At 48.5% G+C, this 17,079-nt stretch overlaps 8 protein-coding genes across 8 annotated transcripts; 4 read left to right on the top strand and 4 right to left on the bottom strand.

Moving 5' to 3' along the window:
* Positions 1–360: 360 nt before the first annotated feature.
* On the top strand, positions 361–2,239 carry PHATRDRAFT_47401 (predicted protein; the record flags this gene model as incomplete). The annotated part of the gene is made up of 1 exon (XM_002181711.1): positions 361–2,239. Exon 1 carries the CDS (start codon positions 458–460, stop codon positions 2,237–2,239), a length of 1,782 nt encoding a protein of 593 aa, XP_002181747.1. The 5' UTR covers positions 361–457.
* Positions 2,240–2,295: 56 nt separating this feature from the next.
* On the bottom strand, positions 2,296–4,412 carry PHATRDRAFT_47400 (predicted protein). The gene has a single exon (XM_002181541.1). It carries the CDS (start codon positions 4,377–4,379, stop codon positions 2,556–2,558), a length of 1,824 nt encoding a protein of 607 aa, XP_002181577.1. The 5' UTR covers positions 4,380–4,412; the 3' UTR covers positions 2,296–2,555.
* Positions 4,413–6,218: 1,806 nt separating this feature from the next.
* On the bottom strand, positions 6,219–7,422 carry PHATRDRAFT_37608 (predicted protein; the record flags this gene model as incomplete). Its single annotated transcript, XM_002181540.1, has 4 exons — positions 6,219–6,622; positions 6,702–6,852; positions 6,936–7,209; positions 7,319–7,422. 4 exons carry the CDS (start codon positions 7,420–7,422, stop codon positions 6,219–6,221), a joined length of 933 nt encoding a protein of 310 aa, XP_002181576.1.
* Positions 7,423–7,788: 366 nt separating this feature from the next.
* PHATRDRAFT_47398 (predicted protein) lies at positions 7,789–9,579 on the top strand (the record flags this gene model as incomplete). The annotated part of the gene is made up of 1 exon (XM_002181710.1): positions 7,789–9,579. One exon carries the CDS (start codon positions 7,789–7,791, stop codon positions 9,577–9,579), a length of 1,791 nt encoding a protein of 596 aa, XP_002181746.1.
* Positions 9,580–9,732: 153 nt separating this feature from the next.
* On the bottom strand, positions 9,733–11,343 carry PHATRDRAFT_47397 (predicted protein; the record flags this gene model as incomplete). Its single annotated transcript, XM_002181539.1, has 2 exons — positions 10,767–11,343; positions 9,733–10,658 (listed from the first exon to the last, which is right to left on the bottom strand). The coding sequence occupies exons 1-2, from the start codon at positions 11,278–11,280 to the stop codon at positions 9,733–9,735; spliced, it is 1,440 nt and encodes a 479-aa protein (XP_002181575.1). The 5' UTR covers positions 11,281–11,343.
* Positions 11,344–11,798: 455 nt separating this feature from the next.
* On the top strand, positions 11,799–13,305 carry PHATRDRAFT_47396 (predicted protein; the record flags this gene model as incomplete). The annotated part of the gene is made up of 1 exon (XM_002181709.1): positions 11,799–13,305. Exon 1 carries the CDS (start codon positions 11,851–11,853, stop codon positions 13,303–13,305), a length of 1,455 nt encoding a protein of 484 aa, XP_002181745.1. The 5' UTR covers positions 11,799–11,850.
* A 71-nt stretch (positions 13,306–13,376) lies between these two features.
* On the bottom strand, positions 13,377–14,909 carry PHATRDRAFT_13890 (predicted protein; the record flags this gene model as incomplete). The annotated part of the gene is made up of 2 exons (XM_002181538.1): positions 13,377–14,449; positions 14,570–14,909. Coding segments are annotated over 2 exons (1,413 nt in total), but the record flags the coding sequence as incomplete, so codon positions are not given.
* Positions 14,910–15,593: 684 nt separating this feature from the next.
* On the top strand, positions 15,594–16,867 carry PHATRDRAFT_47395 (predicted protein). The gene is made up of 2 exons (XM_002181708.1): positions 15,594–16,082; positions 16,179–16,867. Exons 1-2 carry the CDS (start codon positions 15,641–15,643, stop codon positions 16,730–16,732), a joined length of 996 nt encoding a protein of 331 aa, XP_002181744.1. The 5' UTR covers positions 15,594–15,640; the 3' UTR covers positions 16,733–16,867.
* The last annotated feature ends 212 nt before the right edge of the window (positions 16,868–17,079 follow it).

Below are 17,079 nucleotides of genomic sequence, written 5' to 3'. Positions count from 1 at the left end.
GGGATCTCGAAGGATTCACTGCCAGCGTGACGAGCTCTGCATGGAATGTCGACCTCGTGATCCGGGGGCCTTGTCAGAACAATCCATCCCTTGAGGATCCTCTGTGTCCGTCTGTGTTTGTAGGCACAGACAAGTGGAGTCATTGGAACAGTAAATTTCCTTCGGAATTGGGAATGCGAGATCTTTCGGGACTCTGGATGATGGAGGTCTGGTCGCAGGGGTGTCTGGAGGGGTTGGGGGACCGAGAGCTGGCTGCGCTCACGGGTTGTCGGATTGACCATGGATGGAATCTCTCTCAACAGAGCCAGCGTTCGCTCGCAAGAAAAAGAAACGCTAGTAGGCTATTCGTACCAGAGTCTCCGCCTAAATACTCCTCGGTCTCTTGTCGTGGTAGCTATAGTAGGAGAGATAGCGGGCTACGTCTAGAGCGGTACTAACTGTGTCCTCTGACGAGACGATGGACAAGGAAAACCACCAGAAAGGCTCCGAACCGGTGCCGACCTCCCTTTCCGACAACGTCTCGATGGATACATCCACCGACGCCATATCCTACCAGTGGCTGGGGGAAGGTGTTCCCGATCCCAACGATCCCACACGCTGTGTTTACGAACAGATCCAGTTGGGAAGCCCGGGTGCGACGGATACCTTTGTGGTACGCGTCGGCGACTGCGTGCTCTTGCTGACGGAACCACACCAACCGGATTGGCCGTGTCGAGTGGAACGACTCTGGGAAGATCCGGGAGGCGACATCATGTTCGCAGCACGGTGGTTCTGGCTCCAGAGCGAACTCGCGGGCTTGAACTATCCCTGGAAAGGGGATTTTACCAGAGGACAGCTTTTGAAAACTCTCAAACCAATGGAGGTTGTGTTCTCCCACAAAAGTGAATGCGACGACACTCCGATCTCCTCCATTCTAAAACCTTGTAAAGTCACGTTTACGGATGCCGTGCCACCTTCTACGAGTCAAGTCAATCATTTCTACTGTCGATATTTGCTGACTCTCCATACTGACAGTGTCAGCGTCGCACAATACTCCGAGGCCGCAGACGCAACCAAGAAAGATTCGGCACCACGCCAATGTTCATCTCAACCTTCCAACAGTACATCCGCCACGCACAAAAACACGCACAAGGTTTACGAGAATGATGAAGACGGCAACGCTAGTCTGTCCAGCGATTCCGAATCTGAGCTGGAGGACACCGAAGCCATGCAACAGGTCGTCGCTGAGGGCGAAGGGAGTATCCTCCGAGGAGACATTCTCGTTGGAAAGAAACACCAAGCTCCCATTCCACCATACAATCCTGACCAACCCATCCGGAATCGCGGGGCTCTGTTGGTCTGGAAAAAGCAAGCAATGAAGGACGAAACGCTATTCGCGTTTTTGAATCAAGTAGCCAAATTTCACAACGAGTTCCTGGAAACCAATGGACTAGTCCAAGAAGAACCCTACAGCCCGCTACCCGTTGGACCCACTGAACATTGGATGCGGGAACTCGACGGAAAACCTTTGACGGGATCTTTCTTGTCGACGGCTGGCATGTTGGCTTCGTCGGCCGAAACCATTTCCGTTCCCAACTCGAACGAAATCAGTCGTGTCCCCAAAGGCAAGAGCAATCTTTTGAAGGAATGTGACGCCGACGTTCTGTTGGAAATACTGCATGCGCACAACTACGATACCGCTGCGGCACTGACAACAGCCCAGGAAAACTTGGAACGATTGTCAACTGGCTGGACACGGACGGAAAAGGAAATGTACGACGACGGCTTTCGTCGACATCAGACGGCGTTGCGACATATAGCCAAGTCGATCGCGACCAAATCCGTCAAGCAGGTCATTGATTACCATTTTAGATTCAAGATCCCCGATCAATTCCGAAAGTATCAAGAGAAAAAGCGCGAGCAGGCCGTGCGCATGGTGGAGTGTATTGAGAAACGCCGATACCATGATTTTGCGATTGGCAATACAAATCATGCTACCGCAAAACGCCAGAAAAAGGGCCACTGGAGCGACACGCCGGTCCTTGATGTGGCACAAACTTTGGAGTTACGTCGCCAGCAGGCCAAGCAGCTTCTCCTGGATGTGCGAGCAAAACTGGGGGCAGATTGCATGTCGGAGGTAGCCGGGAAAATTCGGCAACTCCACGAGTCCTACGACCCAAACACGAAGGATGCACTCTTCCGACTCTTGCGCGGAGAACCTTCCTTACAGAAGCAATTTCTTGGTTTTCTACCCAAATAATGTAAATTGAGGTAATATAAGTTCATTCCTACAACCACAACAAAAAGAGGAGTTTTGGAACACGATATGTTGACATTAGCAAAGACCTCATTTTATCGCCGATGAATCAAAATTACTTTTCCTTTTCTCCGAGTTTACATTAATGTCAATTACCGATGAGAAAAAAAAAAACAGCGGGAAAATCACCATTACAATGGAAATTTCGCATGACCAAAAAAATTACTTATCAAGTATACACGCATTGTCAAGAGCTTTTCATTGTGCTGTGTGTATTTCAAAAATGTGCTGCTCGTGAATCACTTTTGTAGCGAGTACACTAAGGAGAGTTTGAACTATGACCAAGACGTGTCCAGATACGATCGTAGAACTCCTTCTCTTCGTCTCGGCCAGGAGAGCTATCAGCATCCCTTTGATACTTCAAGCCCATGAGCCGATCTTTCACCTGCTGCGGAGTGACGGTGCAGCGCCGGATATGGTCATAAAGATCATTGACTTTACTTGGAAGCGTTCGACGTCGTGCCGGGAACACACGGCAAAGTCCGAGACGACGATGTTCACAACAACATCGGCAACCGAAGCCTGTGAGACCAATGTGTAGGCTTCGGCGATTGCCGATTCGCTCGGATTCGGTCAATCTGACAAGTTGCACTTGTGACATGAGCACGACTAGAAACTCAGATACAAGGCTACGGTCTCTTGGAAGCACCAGTGCAATCGAAGCTAAGGCATCATCAGCCCAAGGCTCATTAGGGTTTGTGCCGAACGAAGAAGCACTGGATCCGACAGCGACTGTGCGCTCGTTGATGATGATGCCGTCGGACGAGTCCGCCATACCAATTTTCATGGCCGAGTAAACCCAGAATCGCTTGGAATCTGTTGCACCTTGAGAGGGCATCTCCTTTGAAGACAAGAACCTGCGATGTATAGCAGCCGGCATGGCCTCGCAATTTCCGAAATGATCACGGAGCATCATCGTAAAACTCTGGTAGATCTGACGGAGCGACGAGGGAAATGCCGAAGATCTACCAGCTCTGGCGCTTGACGACATATGCGCACAAAATCGGCATCGAATCCCCACTTGCTGGTAAGAGATGGAGTTGTTTCGAGAATTGCAGTCTTCTCGACCTGCACGAAAAACTTCGATGAGCTCAGATCGCACGAAACAGTGAAATTCCGATAGCCAATTGGAATCTTCGTCGATTCCAAGAGCGAAGTTGCCTCGGCTCGTGTAAGGGAGGACTTGGCCTTCGTCACAAGGAGGAAGCGAAAGCCGTGATTGGGAAGCCAATTTTTCGGTAGGAAAACCCCGAATAGGTACCGTTTGCCCCAGTCTCGGTGTGAGCGACGATACCCCAAAAGATTGCGCCTGCAGCCCCAGTTCTCCTTCAATATTGTGCAACCTTGTCGCTAGGCTTGCTTGCATGGGACGTTGAAAATGATGAAGAGAGCTCCCGGGGAGGAATCGAGGCTGAAAAAGAAGAGGTAAGTTAAGATGACGCGAGCTCAGGCTTGCTTGAAGATTTGGAAGCGGCAAATAATGTGCTTGAGCTAGCGACACATCGGTAAGATCTCGATGCTGCAATGGTTGGGAGAGAAGCTGAGCTTGTGTGGGTAGATTGTAGGCCTCCAAGCCTTGAACTATCCCAAGCTGTGACGATAAAAACGCATTGTAGTCGCGCTGGCTTTCAAGGCAAGCAAAGGCCGAAGGATCGAACTGCCGCTGCCGTGATGCAACTGTACCCGAAGAGCTCATAAATCTTAATGCCTCCTGAAATTGTTGTCGAGCCAAGGCGTCGATCGTGCGATCCTTTAAGATGATCGCAAGGGACGTTTTGCTCTCTGAGGAATCAAAGCATCGCTGGTACTGATGTCTTTTAGGAGATCTCCCTGTCCAATCCTCCTCCGCTCGTCTTTTCGTAGCTAATGCTGCAATGATTCGATTTGTTTCTAAGTTTCCGTGCCTCACCAGATTTTCCACCGGCGTGTTGGGTGAGGGAGACTGTGAAAGAAGACTGTTCGCATATCCCGGCATTCTAAGGGGGGGCTCCCCAGTGCTAAACCGAGATTCGTCTAAAAATCCGGCCGATGGAAGATTATCGTTGTTCTTGTCGCCCATATCTTTTGCAGCGTAGGGGGGCATGCTCGTGTGAAGTCAAAACAATCAATCCCCTTGTTTTGCTCGGTGCTGGCTGAATGTAAGTAAAATACGACGGCACTTGAGTTTGTACTCTTGTAGCTAAGGAAAAGCAAATTTTGCAGTTAATGACGCTGGCCGAGGAGACGCGCTCACTGTCAATTGAAATTCTCATTAGTAAGATTCTGAAGTGAGCTACTTTCGATTTATTCATTAATAGTAAAGCCGTTTTATTTACATGTAATAAATAAACCTGATTTCGTAAGAATGCTGTTCAACATCCTCCTAAAAAAGGAAAGCTCACATCTTGACCTTCGGAAATACGGGGAATTTAGATTGGTACAAGGTCCTAAGGTTTTTTTTTGACCGACAGAGGGTATAAAATAAGAGCTATTTTGGAAGAATCAATATATATACATCGATGGACCGATCGAATTACGTCTCGAACTAAAATTTTGGAGCATAGAGACTTGATGATAGACTTTCCCCGGTTCATAACGGTAACTATTTAATTATTAAGTTGCAGGTTTGGACCTAATTTCGTATGTCGTTCACGGGACTCCTGACCAAGCGATTCTACAGGTCGTCATACGAAAACAATCTATTCCATCCTCTGAGCAGGCATCAAAGATTTTCATATATGTTTGTTTCATCCACGAACAATACGGACCTTCAGAATGCAGCTTCAACTCAAAACAGTAGTCTGCGAATATGTCAAAGAAAGTTCCATATGTCTCTAGCATTGTCAATTGATACATATGAATATAGGAAAAAAATACTAAATCCTCAAAAAGCTGTTATTCCATATACAAAAATCCAGAAAACAAAAATTTCTCCTTATCACAAGCTTCAACATGCTCACACCCCCATGCTTCATTTTTACATTGGAGAATGAAAGAAACGATAGGAACTTGAAGGTTACTTTCGAAGACTTCGTAACCCGGCAATTCTGTTTTTCTTTCTCAATCTATAATACATATGTATTGAAATTTTACTGAGTTTTGAAGATACACAATAGAGTGGAAACGGAGTTGCTTTTCCCACTTGCCATTCAAAATGGCTTTAAAGGAGCAGCAGACATATTGTATGAATGTGTGTTGCCTGTATTTTTGTAAATTAGATTTTATGTGACACGCTTGTTCGCATCTCAAGGACGCGTCCCGGCGTCTGAACATTATTTATAGTTACTTTACTGTTAACAATTGTGAACCGGATAGGATAGTATCAACTGTTTCGGGTACAGATTTCCAAGAACAAGAATGACTTCCTATTTCAAACTTTAAAATAATGATTGGCATGGTCACGGGCTGATGCTGATGCTCACATTCAACTACAAGTAGCTCTCGTTGGTCGCTTGCAATTAATCATAATTTCTGGCAAGCGGTTTCTAGATCTATATAGTGTCTAAGAGAGTTATAACTCTGGGCAATTATAAATCTGTTTGATCTCTTTTCGAGCGCTGCCACTAACATCGCTGGGAGGACCCGACAAAGGCCATTACGCGCCCCATCCTTGGAAAAGACCAACGAATTATTTTCTTGATGAGTGTTTCATTCTGCATATTCCTCAGCAACAAATTGCTAAAATTGCCTTGTGTGATCAATGAAGACACGTTAAGAAAGTTCATTTCGTTTGGCATGGCTATGGGTACCCCGGAGTACGTGCTGATAGCCTGGTTTTGGGCTCACGGTCTAGGCAACACCGATTTGCATATGCATTCCTACTGTTTGCCAGGCTTTTTTTAGGAGACAATATTCAGCCGTGTCTATAAAATAGCAAACGTGCAAAACTCCCAAAAGAGAATCTTCATTGAAAAGAATGTGTGTTGAGGACTAAATAGGAGCTTTATGCCATCTTTGTGATAGACCATTTGATGTAGTACTCTACAAGGTGAAAAGGCCAGAGCAAAAGATTCAAAGGAAACGGGAGGTTGAACCTGAGTTTAAATTGCACATAAAAACCAAGACTGGCAAACACGTATGACAAGACTTCATCTATCACGGATTGTCGATGATCGTCTGGGATCAAACCACCTAGCTTAAGATTCCGATGAATACAAAATTGATAGAAAGCCCTTGCCATCATCATACCTCCCTTCAGTGCCGAAGCAGTTGCCGACATGATAGATTGGATGTACCAAGCAATGGATACGGCGATTGCCTTTGTGATCCACGCAAGGATTGTGGGGACCCATTTGTCGTACTCATCTGGGACCACAACTTCGATCGTCGGGGAAATAAAACGGTCGCCTGGTGAAATAATTAGATTAGTGTTAGAATCGACACAAGTTTGACTTTGTAAATAGAAGTAGAAGAATTGATGGCTTACACGGCTTCTTGAGAAAATCAGCTATGGCCAAGGCCATGGAGATCGTACGTGCAAACTGAATTGAAAGAACCGCCGCAACAGACAACCAGACTTTGTAAAGTGACGCCATCGCTGTGTCGACCTTTTCAGGATTCATTTTCCGAAGCACCAACTGCATTGAAATAAAACAACAAACAAAACAAAGGAAAGTGAACAAGAACAAAATTTATCGTCCGTTTTCACGGACGCCCGTACCTTTGTCTTGCGCGCCATGAATTCCGATGACGAAATTTGATCTACGTCTTTTTTACCGTCGTTGTTTTTGTCTTCATCGTTGTCTTTCTTGCTTTCTTCAATAATAATTAATGCTTCGTCAGAAAGATCACCAATGGCTTTCACGAAAGCCTCGCGACCACCATACTCAGCTGCTTGAATGGCGGCGAAGAGTGTGGGGAAGGTCCCTCCAAAGAAACAAAACACAAAGCCATAGAGGAAGAGCAGTGCATTTTGAGGGAGTTTTTGAAAGGAACTGTACAACTTTTTCAACTTGGCGACTCTACGAACAATTGAATGGGTTGTAAGATTTCCCGAGGCTACCAAAGCAAAGAACTACGCTGTCGAAAGCGAGGACACCTTACACAATCGGGAGGACGACCATCAATGTCTCGAAAACAGGCTTGGCGACAGTTGTAAGCGTTTTGGCAATAGACCCAGCATTATTGGGTAGGCTTCGTGATGCCATGGTAGGTGATCAAGGTGTAAAGAGAATCTCTCTGCACTTTTGTGATAATTTCTAAAGATACGAGCGCTTTTGCTTCAGCTGTAAATGACCAACATATTGCTCGCAAATCTTTTTCTCGACGAAGAAAACTGATGCGCGAGGAACCAAACAATCTCCAGCTGTTTCAAAACTGAAGAGCAGAAGACAACGCTAAGTGGTAAGAAATCAACATTCTACAAACTTTGAAATCGTACACTGACATACCATACCTCTCAGTCTGTTCATCTGTCACACTTTATGCCGGTTTCAAGCACTCGTAGTCAGGCGAAACGAGAATACAAAAAGCTTCTCGTCAAACTTGTGTTGCATTACTTTCCTCGTAGCATGATGGCGACAACTCAGAGTCGAGGCAATTGCCAGGGGTGCCGCAAATCAACAGGTAAACTCTTGCGCTGCCAAGCTTGCAAACAGGCCTGGTATTGCTCCATTGAATGTCAAAAAGAAGACTGGAAAACGAATCACAGAAAACAGTGCCGAGACGTTGCGGCCTCGAATAAGGCTCAGGCGACTTGGAATGAATTGCGGACTCTCATGGCGTCCGCGTCGCTTGATCAGGCACAAGAAGGCTTTCACAAAGCATCCGATGCGGTAAAACAACTAAGATCTGATGATGCATACGGGCCAACTGTGAAGGACACCTCGAGTGTCCAAGCAGGATCCGACCACGAACTACAGGCACTGGAAACGTTGCGGGGGAAGACGAACACTTCTGCTACCCTGTATAGTCGCCCAGAGACTCGTGAAAATGGACTTCCTGTAATAGTGACAAAACAGTGCTCGAAATGTTTTTTTCACGTGGAAGATATGGCTCACGTATCGTGTTATCAAGTCTTGATACGACCGAACGAGACCGATGGGGCCATAGAGGCAGAAAATTTGCAAGTCTCATTCAATGCGTTAAAGGAATCAACCATTGTCAAGTTTTGGTGCACTGGGTGCAGCTTGACTTTGCATCTTTCTGGTTGCCTCGAAGACTCACCGCGAGTGTATGCAATGGATGAAGGGGCAGTATCAGTCCGGCTTCCATACGTACCCAACACAGTTGCTTACGACGACGAATTCTCTAGTCCAGCAATGAGTTTGCCCTCGGATTTTTCCTTAGGCTGTCGTTTTTGCAATCAAACGCTAGTGCGACGAGACACTATAAACCGAATTTTACCGCTACCGTCCGGGAGATGGGACGAAATGGCCGACTACTTGACATGCTATCCAGGACAGGCTGCGATCGATTTTTCGGCATCGACCGACGGACAAACTGGGCTACTATTGTACGACCAGACCGCTTTGGTTTTCCATCGTTCAGATTTATTGGACGAAAGCGTGGACGTGTTGGCTGTTCCTGGCTACGGAGAAGTAGACTCTTCCGATGATCAAGGAGTGGAAGATCAGCGCTGGGATCAGGATGCATCTGCTGTCGTTCGTGGTGATCGCCCATGGCGACCTCTGGTGGGCGGGGCGTCTTTGACTTGTAGTTGCTGCTGTAGCGTCGTGGGCGTCGTTCCTGTAGAAAAGCCAGAAACAGTGCGTCTTTGGAAGCATCGATTGCAAACGACGACCATAGGTGAACCAGTTCCGTCGGAGATAGCCTCTTGCGCTACGTTTTGTGTACACGAGATGATCCGGTACGCCGAAACAAGGGCTATTTTTACCTTTGTCATTGATCAGGTAGGTAGCAATATATGTTTATACTGTCGACTGGTCTCCTGGGACACGAGAACGGCAACAATCGACGAGACGACGACGGTAGAACGACCGATGAAATTGTACCCTACAGCCAAAGTATTGTATGAAGAAGGCACCATAGAGCGACATAGTAAGGCAGATTTCTCTAAAAATCCCGTCTGGATGTGGAGTACGGATTGGTGCTGTCCATCCGACGCGAACGCATCAGCTATGTCGCCGACATCGGTACACACAAAGGCGAAATCTACGGCTGGGTCAGCGTCACTAGTTCATATTCAAGTGGAACAGCTGGAATGGAAGTCCATTGAGCAAAGTTTCCGGGAATCGTCATGTGTTTACAGCCCAATTGTTGTGCAAACAACGATACTCGCCAAGACAGGACGTCACTGGGACGCAGAAGGGAACCGAGTCTCCCTGGCCGCTATCACCCTATAATGTAGTATCAAAGTCCTACGCACTAACAAGTCAAGAATAGGCAAGCAAAACATACCGAATAGCAAGTCAGTAGTTGGAATTGTATTTTAATGAATTTATGTAAAGTAGAGGCACGCTTTTGTGGGTAGGACCGTAAGGCACTGTTGAATGCGTTCAAAGAAACAGCAAATCCTCATCTTCGGAAAGGGCCGACTGATCCAGAACGTTGGCGGGCACCGCATTGCCTGCGCACTTCGAATCAATGGATGAATTAAGCAGCATGGTATCCGCCAGTAAGTCTTGATCCGGAATCGCGGAGGCGGAAGATGTTGATGATTCATCCGAGCTACTGATCTCGGAAAAAATATCACTCTGGTTGGCTGTGGTGGCTGATCCCATACGCTTCTTGGCACCCAGCAACATGGGCGAGTCGGCGGGACGCATGTACAATGATTTAGGCAGGTCAAAGCTCATAGAATCGTTGGCTTCTGCGGTGTATCCAGAGTCGGACATCACAATACTTTGACTTCCGCATGACATCTCGTCTCCTGATGGTATTTCGGGGACTGCGCTGAGTCCGATCCGGTTATCTAAGCTATGGACCGAAAGGATACTCATTTCTTCGGTAAATTGGTAGGAGTTGGGAAGCATTTTGGAAAACGGCGATGAGGTGGAATCTTCTGCCATACCAGTCTCGTGCATGGAGGATCCCGCTGCTTGGGTGGCTGCTCCATCCGCAGAGTGTTCCTCGCCTCCTGGTCGCCAGAAGTACACCGAGCCTACCAAAACAACAAGAGCGGCACTGGCTGCGGCAATAACCGCAATCGAGGCATTTCCCAACGTTCTGTTCCCGTCAATATCATCATCTTCTGCGATCGGAGGGACGATGGGAGTAGGCTCCGTCAAAACGGGTCCCAAATATTCGGTTCGCACTAGGCCCAATCCGATGCTAGCCGCAAAACTTATGGATGAAATGATATTTTCTGTGGCGAGACGCCCCTCACGCATCGCCTCATCCTGTGTTTCGTTGCCCAAGAAAAGGCGCATACGGCCCTGGTACACCACACAGTCATTTTCATCGTCCAGTGGCTCGCAGATGGCTACGCAAAGTAGGGCAGTAAAGGATATCACAGTATAAGTCAGTACACCTCTGCAGTCAATCGGTAAAACCGATTGTCTCGTGTTTTCGGTATTGTCAATGTACTTACCAGTAGGATGAGCTGTATCCATGGGTTCCGCGTCCAAAGCCACTATGGCCACATCCGCTAAATCTTCGTTTTGACAGGCGAGCAAACGTGGGGCCAAGGCTACCTGCAGGGCCCATTCCACCTCGTTTAGTAACGGCGCCAGGTCCGTATCTGGTAAAATTTCCACAGCGTAGTCCCAGGTTAGGAGCTGCAACGTCTCGATGGAATCTTCCGGGCAGGTAAACGGCACGAACGCACTGGTGGCGGGGGTAGGTTCGGAAGTCGTTATCGTTGTTGGACTGGCAGTTGGCGCCAGCACGTTCGTCATGGATTTTTCCAATGCCAATTGTTGTATGGCGGAGACGTTGCCGTCGAAGGAAAGGGAGGACCCATCAATGTCGGAGGCTGACGACTGCAATCCTCGTGGCGGAGCCCCCAGTCGGGAAGTCGGTCGCGCGACTATACGATATCGGGAAACAACGTCAGCCTGTACTGTGGCTCCCGAAAACAGCGATGCAAGGAACAAAAATTGCATCGTCAATCGAAATGAGGAATTGGGTTGTTGACTGTTTGTGCGATCCTGACGACCTCCTTATCTCACAAACAAGTGTGAGAGGAAGTGGCCAGTAATTTTCGATCCGAGATCGTTTCGGGAGAATTTGGTAGTTTTTCCCGGGACAGTTTGTAGTTTCAAATTTATACTTTCTACAAATATAGATACGATTCAATGATGAATTCCTATTTTTCTAAACTGTTCAGGATGTACCTAACAATACTGATGATTATCTCATTTTTTTCATAATTAATTTAATGTCACGTGTTCGGCCGCTAAACCTTGACTGTGAATCCATATTCCTAGCAGGGAATCCAGCCGTTGGATAAATCCTAGCGCACTCACTGTCAATGGCATCCTCTTTCAAGTATGGCCGCCCGTCTTTGAATATTCTTGAAAGACTTGTTGTGAATCCGCGTATCCGGCTTTCTCCACTGCAGACCGCAATCTCAACAAGTAAGAAATTCGGCGTAGTTGAGCTCAGCCCAATTCGGTTGATGGCCGCGTTCCCTTCGTACTCTCTAAAGAGTCGACACTGTCAAGCGCAGACCCATGTTCCCTCCGTCGCGCATTCGCGAGCCATCGGTTGAACGCCAGTCGTTGACGAGAGCTCCGCTGGCCCAGCAGGATGGTTCTTCCACGGCGTCCACACCGGTGCAGGGAAACCCGTATCCTTCCGAACGGTCCCCACGGACTTCCCCTGCAAGCTACGGAGCAACGTCGTCTATGGAAGATTCTTTGGCTACAAGTCTTCGCACTGGCTCACTATTGGACACTCTGGACGACTCTAGCAGAGTTTCCGGTCATGCTCCTCCCAGAAATCATGTTGAGGAGCCTACACATGAAGAAGACGAAGACAATGGGGATGAAGATTCCGAGGCAGACGAAAATCGTCAAGAGCTTTCGGTTGCGCTTTTAACACGTCGAATTCGTTGCTTGTTTGGCATACTAACGGGACCCATTGCTCCTCTCGGAGGCATGGTTGTAGCAACCCTGTTTTGGCTCCTGATCGCTTCCCTCCAAACCTGGGATGTGGTGTGCTCTCATCCGCTCAAGGGATACGCTCTCATCAGCGCTGTGCTCCTCGCCTACACGCCCCTACATTATCGGTGGCGGAGCTTGCTAATGACCGCAGCCAGGCGGAACGAGAATGATGCGCAAGCACAAGCACCGCTCGACCGTCCTCGTGCCGTCCGACACATGGATCAGTGCTTTCATACCGTTGCACTACTTTACGTATATGCAGGTATTACGCTCGTGCAGACCTGTCGACAAGATATGGACGGGGAGATGGATCTTTTGTTGTCCGTCACGGATACTGTCGAGGAAGGGGTGAACTCCTCCCAAACAGTCGGCGCGCCAGTGGATCATGTGAACACGTGCGCCGCAACCTGTCCCAATGTATACCAGGCTCTCGTCATTTACGTGGCGAGTCTGGAACTTTTCACGTTAAGCTTGATTCTACCACTCCTATGCCTGCCCTTTATTTATTTGTGGTTTTTACGCCGAGCCACTAACGAGGCGAGTTTGTGGACCGATGTGTTACGTAACCAATTGCGGGATGATGATCTGGTGCGGAGGAATGGCAACGTATTGGCTTCGACAATATTGGAACGCTTGGAAGCCGTGCATTTGGTCGAGGACGACGGGAGTACGGAGGAATCGCTGCGCGTATGGGTTGTACCAGTCAAAGCGCAAACAACCGAACGACGGGACGCGAAGGATGTCAAGGAATGTTGCATTTGTATGGAAGATTTTGCGATACAACCGCCAATGGATGTAGAATCCGGAATTTTACAGAGTTTAGTCGACAACGGTAGTGACGAAGACATCGTACAAACTCGGGTGTGCGGACATTTGTACCATCGTCGGTGTATTTCTAGCTGGGTGGGGGGACAGTGGACTCCTGAGACAGTATCGGTCGGCGACGAACGAAAAGCGCGAAGGACAACATGCCCTTTATGTCGAGCCGATTTGAGACCGCCACCGGACAATTATTCGGCATGAGATTTTTACAGATCATTGCAAAAGATTGGTGAATGTAAGCTTAAATTTTGATTATGTGCATTTTCAGCTTTTTATGTGTTAAGCAAAGCCGCAACCTTCAAAAGCTTCTCTTCTCCAAAGCGTGGCCCAATCAATTGCATTGAGGGTGGAAAGAGTTGAGAAGTTGGTCGCTCGAATGGTACCGACACGGCGGGTAATCCAGTCAGACTTATCGGCACTGTCATTGCATCGTTGGCCAGAGTTTGTGTTGAGTTCGTGGTGCGATCTAGAGGGGCGGGCGGGAAGGCTACAGTGGGAACCAGCAGCACGTCGTATTGTTCCGTGGCTTTCTCAAACTGCTCAGTCAAAAAAGCTCGTAATTCAGCGGCGCTTTCGTAGTAAGTATGGAAGCGGTCCGCCGACAAGACGGCTGTTCCACATAGTACGCGCCGGACGACTTCCGAACCAAAGCCGTAGCTCCGAGATGTAGCATACTGTCGCTCCAGCATACTTTGTGGATTATTCATAGTGTTGCACTTGACCTCTGCACTCACACCGTACCGAAAGCCATCGTATCGACTCAAATTTGAGCCAGCTTCAGCGCTCGCAATTATGTAGTAGGCCGCCAAAGCTCGTTGTAGCGTATCAGGTGATATGGCGTCGGATCCGACAATTTCGACAGTGGCACCGTGGCTTGCGAGATGGTCCGCAGACGCGGACCAGGCGTCACGTACATTATCCGGCAACTCGGCCACCGAAAAAGCAGCTGGAATGCCAATCTTGATGCCATCAAGCGCAAGTGAAGAATCCAGATTTTCCGCTATGGATCTTACGTATGGTAGCGGTACCAGTGTCGAATCTCTGTCTCTCCGTTGATTATTGACTATCTGTTGGAGTCCTATGGAAACGCAATCGGCGGTCGGTCCCATAATCCCAATTGTATCTAGAGATGACGCATAGCTGACAAGTCCGTGTCGCGAAATGTGCCCGTAGGTGGGCTTGAGACCGACCACCCCGCACCAAGCTGCAGGTAGACGCACTGATCCACCCGTATCCGATCCTAGCGACAATAAACTGGATCCATGGGCGACGGAAACGGACGATCCACAAGACGAACCTCCGGCAGAAAAGCCATGGTCATCTTCCGAGAGAACGGCTGCGTGAGCTTCCATGATCGCTTCCTCCGACAGCGATACCAAGTCAAGAAAGGAGGATTTGCCAGAGTCCTGGGTTCGTCGGCCTAATCGACGGAGCAACGGTAACGGATTTTTCGTGGGAATGCCACTGGCAGTGTTGGTTCCCAGGCTACCCATACCAAACTCGTCCATCGATGTTACACCCAAAATTATGGCACCACCATCAATAAGACTTTGTACCGCATCTGCGGTATACCCTACAGGTGGTGTTCCGTCAGAGGTAACATGGGAAGGAACAGCGGCAGACGCCCCCAGAATACGGCTGCCGGCAGTCAAGGGTTGGGTCTCCAACGCCAAGTTTGCTTTAATTGTAACTGGAATCCCATCCAGTAGCGATAGAGGGCGATTGGTCATCCATCTGGCGTCCGAAGCTTCGGCTTGTTCCATGAGGGTGTCTCGGTCCAGCAGACGAAGAAAAGCACTTAATTTCCAAACATTCTCGCCAGCCAAAGACAGGGTGTAACAATATGAACAGAGCTCTTTGCTTGAAAGCTTTCCTTCCGCCATCAGCTGGCCGACTCGACGGATTGATATTTGAGGTAGACCTTTCATGGTAGATCCGAGAGGGAAATGCGTGTATTACAGTCAAGATTGGACCTCGGCCCATCTCGAGATGAATCTTCCCTAAATGCTTTACAGTTAGCAAAAGATGACCATAAGAGTCTAACAAAACCGGTAGAGTGGATCGAAGTGGATCTGTTCCGGATTCCCTCACAGTTCCGCTATTCCATACCGGATGGCAAACAGACGGATCTTTCACTACATATCTCATGGCGACCAGCAAACCGATCGCTGACGGACGACACGCTTACATTCCCAATTCCAAAGCGGATTGATCGCCTCTGTGAGTCACGTCACGTTCTCTGGGAATTGACATCACGACAGGGAAGTTTACCCAGGCTGCAGTACTTCCACGTATTCAACTCGTGAGTGACGCACGAACAAGATGGGTTGGCAGCTGTGGTATCCGATGGTATGATGGCGGCGAAGCAAATCTTTCTTTGGTTTTTTTGGTGGCTTCGATTTGGATCCCAGCAGCTACTGGTTCTACTGCGCTGCTGCAGCCATCCACTGACAGTGCAAAAGCTCACTGCGCAGCAATCCTCACATACACTCTTCGATTCTTTCGTTGCCTTACTTCCAGCTTTCAAAGTATCATCATGAAGTTCACTTCCTTTGCCTTCCTCGCACTTGCGGCTTCCGCCAATGCCTTCACACAGCCCGCTTCCTTCGGGGCCGCTCGCAGCTTCTCCACTTCTTTGGATGTTTCCAAGAAGGATTTGGAGGGCGCTCAAACGATGATTGACAAGATCATTGACGATACGAACGCCAACCCAGTCTTTGTTCGTCTTGCTTGGCATGACTCGGGTACTTTCGACGTCAATGTTGAAAAAGAGTGGCCGGCATCGGGTGGGGCTATTGGCAGCATCCGCTTCGACCCCGAAATCAACCATGGCGCCAACGCTGGTTTGTCGGGAGCCGTCAAGCTTTTGGAACCCGTTAAGGAAAGCTTCCCCGATGTCAGTTTCGCTGACATTTTCCAAATGGCCTCCGCCCGTTCGATCGAACTTGCCGGAGGTCCCAAGATTGACATGAAGTACGGTACGTTGTGACTAACCTGCCTAGTGTGATGCCAATTTTCGAATCGTGTATGGCTTTGGCTTCGAATGCTCACCCTTCTGGTTATGTTGCCTTTAGGACGTGTTGATGCGTCCGGTCCTGAAAACTGTTCCGCTGAAGGAAACCTTCCCGACGCGGAACCGGGTCCGGACGGAAAGTATGGTGGTCCGGGAGGCAGCGCTTCAACCGAAGACAAAACCCCCAACGGTCACTTGCGCAAGGTGTTCTATCGCATGGGCTTGAACGACGAGGAAATCGTGGCACTATCGGGTGCACACAGTTTCGGTCGCGCGTACAAGGACCGCTCCGGACTTGGCGCTGAAAAGACCAAATTCACTGACGGCAGTAAACAAATTCGAGCGGACGGGAAGGAAGCCAAGTACAACCCCGGTGGTAGTGCATGGACCAAGAACTGGTTGGTTTTCGATAATAGCTACTTCACAACGATCCCCGACGAGTCCGCTGATCCAGAACTTCTCAAGCTTTCGACTGACAAAACTCTCTTCGGCGATGAAGACTTCAAGCCCTTTGCTGAAAAGTTCCGTGATTCACAGGATGAGTTCTTCGCTTCGTACGCAAAGGCGCATAAAAAGCTTTCCGAGCTCGGATCCAAGTTTGAAGCCGTCGAATAAAGATCCAGTACAAACAAACTACTACCCTTGGCCACCGAGGATGTTTAAAAAGTACGCCAGAAGGCGTCATTACGAAATTCAAGACAGATCATCTTCAAAATGAGAGATAAAAATAAAACTTGGCTAGTCGATGGGTTCTTTGGTTAGTAGTTGTTTTGTTGGAAATACCTCATCTATTCACTGACAGGAAATCTTTGCATATATTCTATGCGTTTGAAAGGCGAAACTGATGTGCGAGTCAGTTCCAGAAACGCATTTCCAAGGTCTCTCTGACTGCAATCCAATGTGTAGAATGTGGCGCGAAAATGGCCTCGGTGACTGTCGCCCTCGTGAGTCAGCCATCAAAT

The sequence above is a fragment of the Phaeodactylum tricornutum genome, chromosome 13, assembly GCF_000150955.2.
Source record: "Phaeodactylum tricornutum CCAP 1055/1 chromosome 13, whole genome shotgun sequence".
Taxonomy (NCBI): domain Eukaryota; phylum Bacillariophyta; class Bacillariophyceae; order Surirellales; family Neidiaceae; genus Phaeodactylum; species Phaeodactylum tricornutum.
The sequence above is the reverse complement of the archived record's forward strand: the minus strand, read 5'-3'. Positions and strand labels throughout refer to the sequence as shown.

Bases quoted from the DNA above. Each gene is read 5' to 3' on its own strand.
- PHATRDRAFT_47400 (XM_002181541.1), bottom strand. From the start codon at position 4,379: ATGCCCCCCTACGCTGCAAAAGATATGGGCGACAAGAACAACGATAAT.
- PHATRDRAFT_47395 (XM_002181708.1), top strand. From the start codon at position 15,641: ATGAAGTTCACTTCCTTTGCCTTCCTCGCACTTGCGGCTTCCGCCAAT. The intron at 16,083-16,178 runs GTACGTTGTGAC...TGTTGCCTTTAG, and splicing joins CAAGATTGACATGAAGTACG to GACGTGTTGATGCGTCCGGT.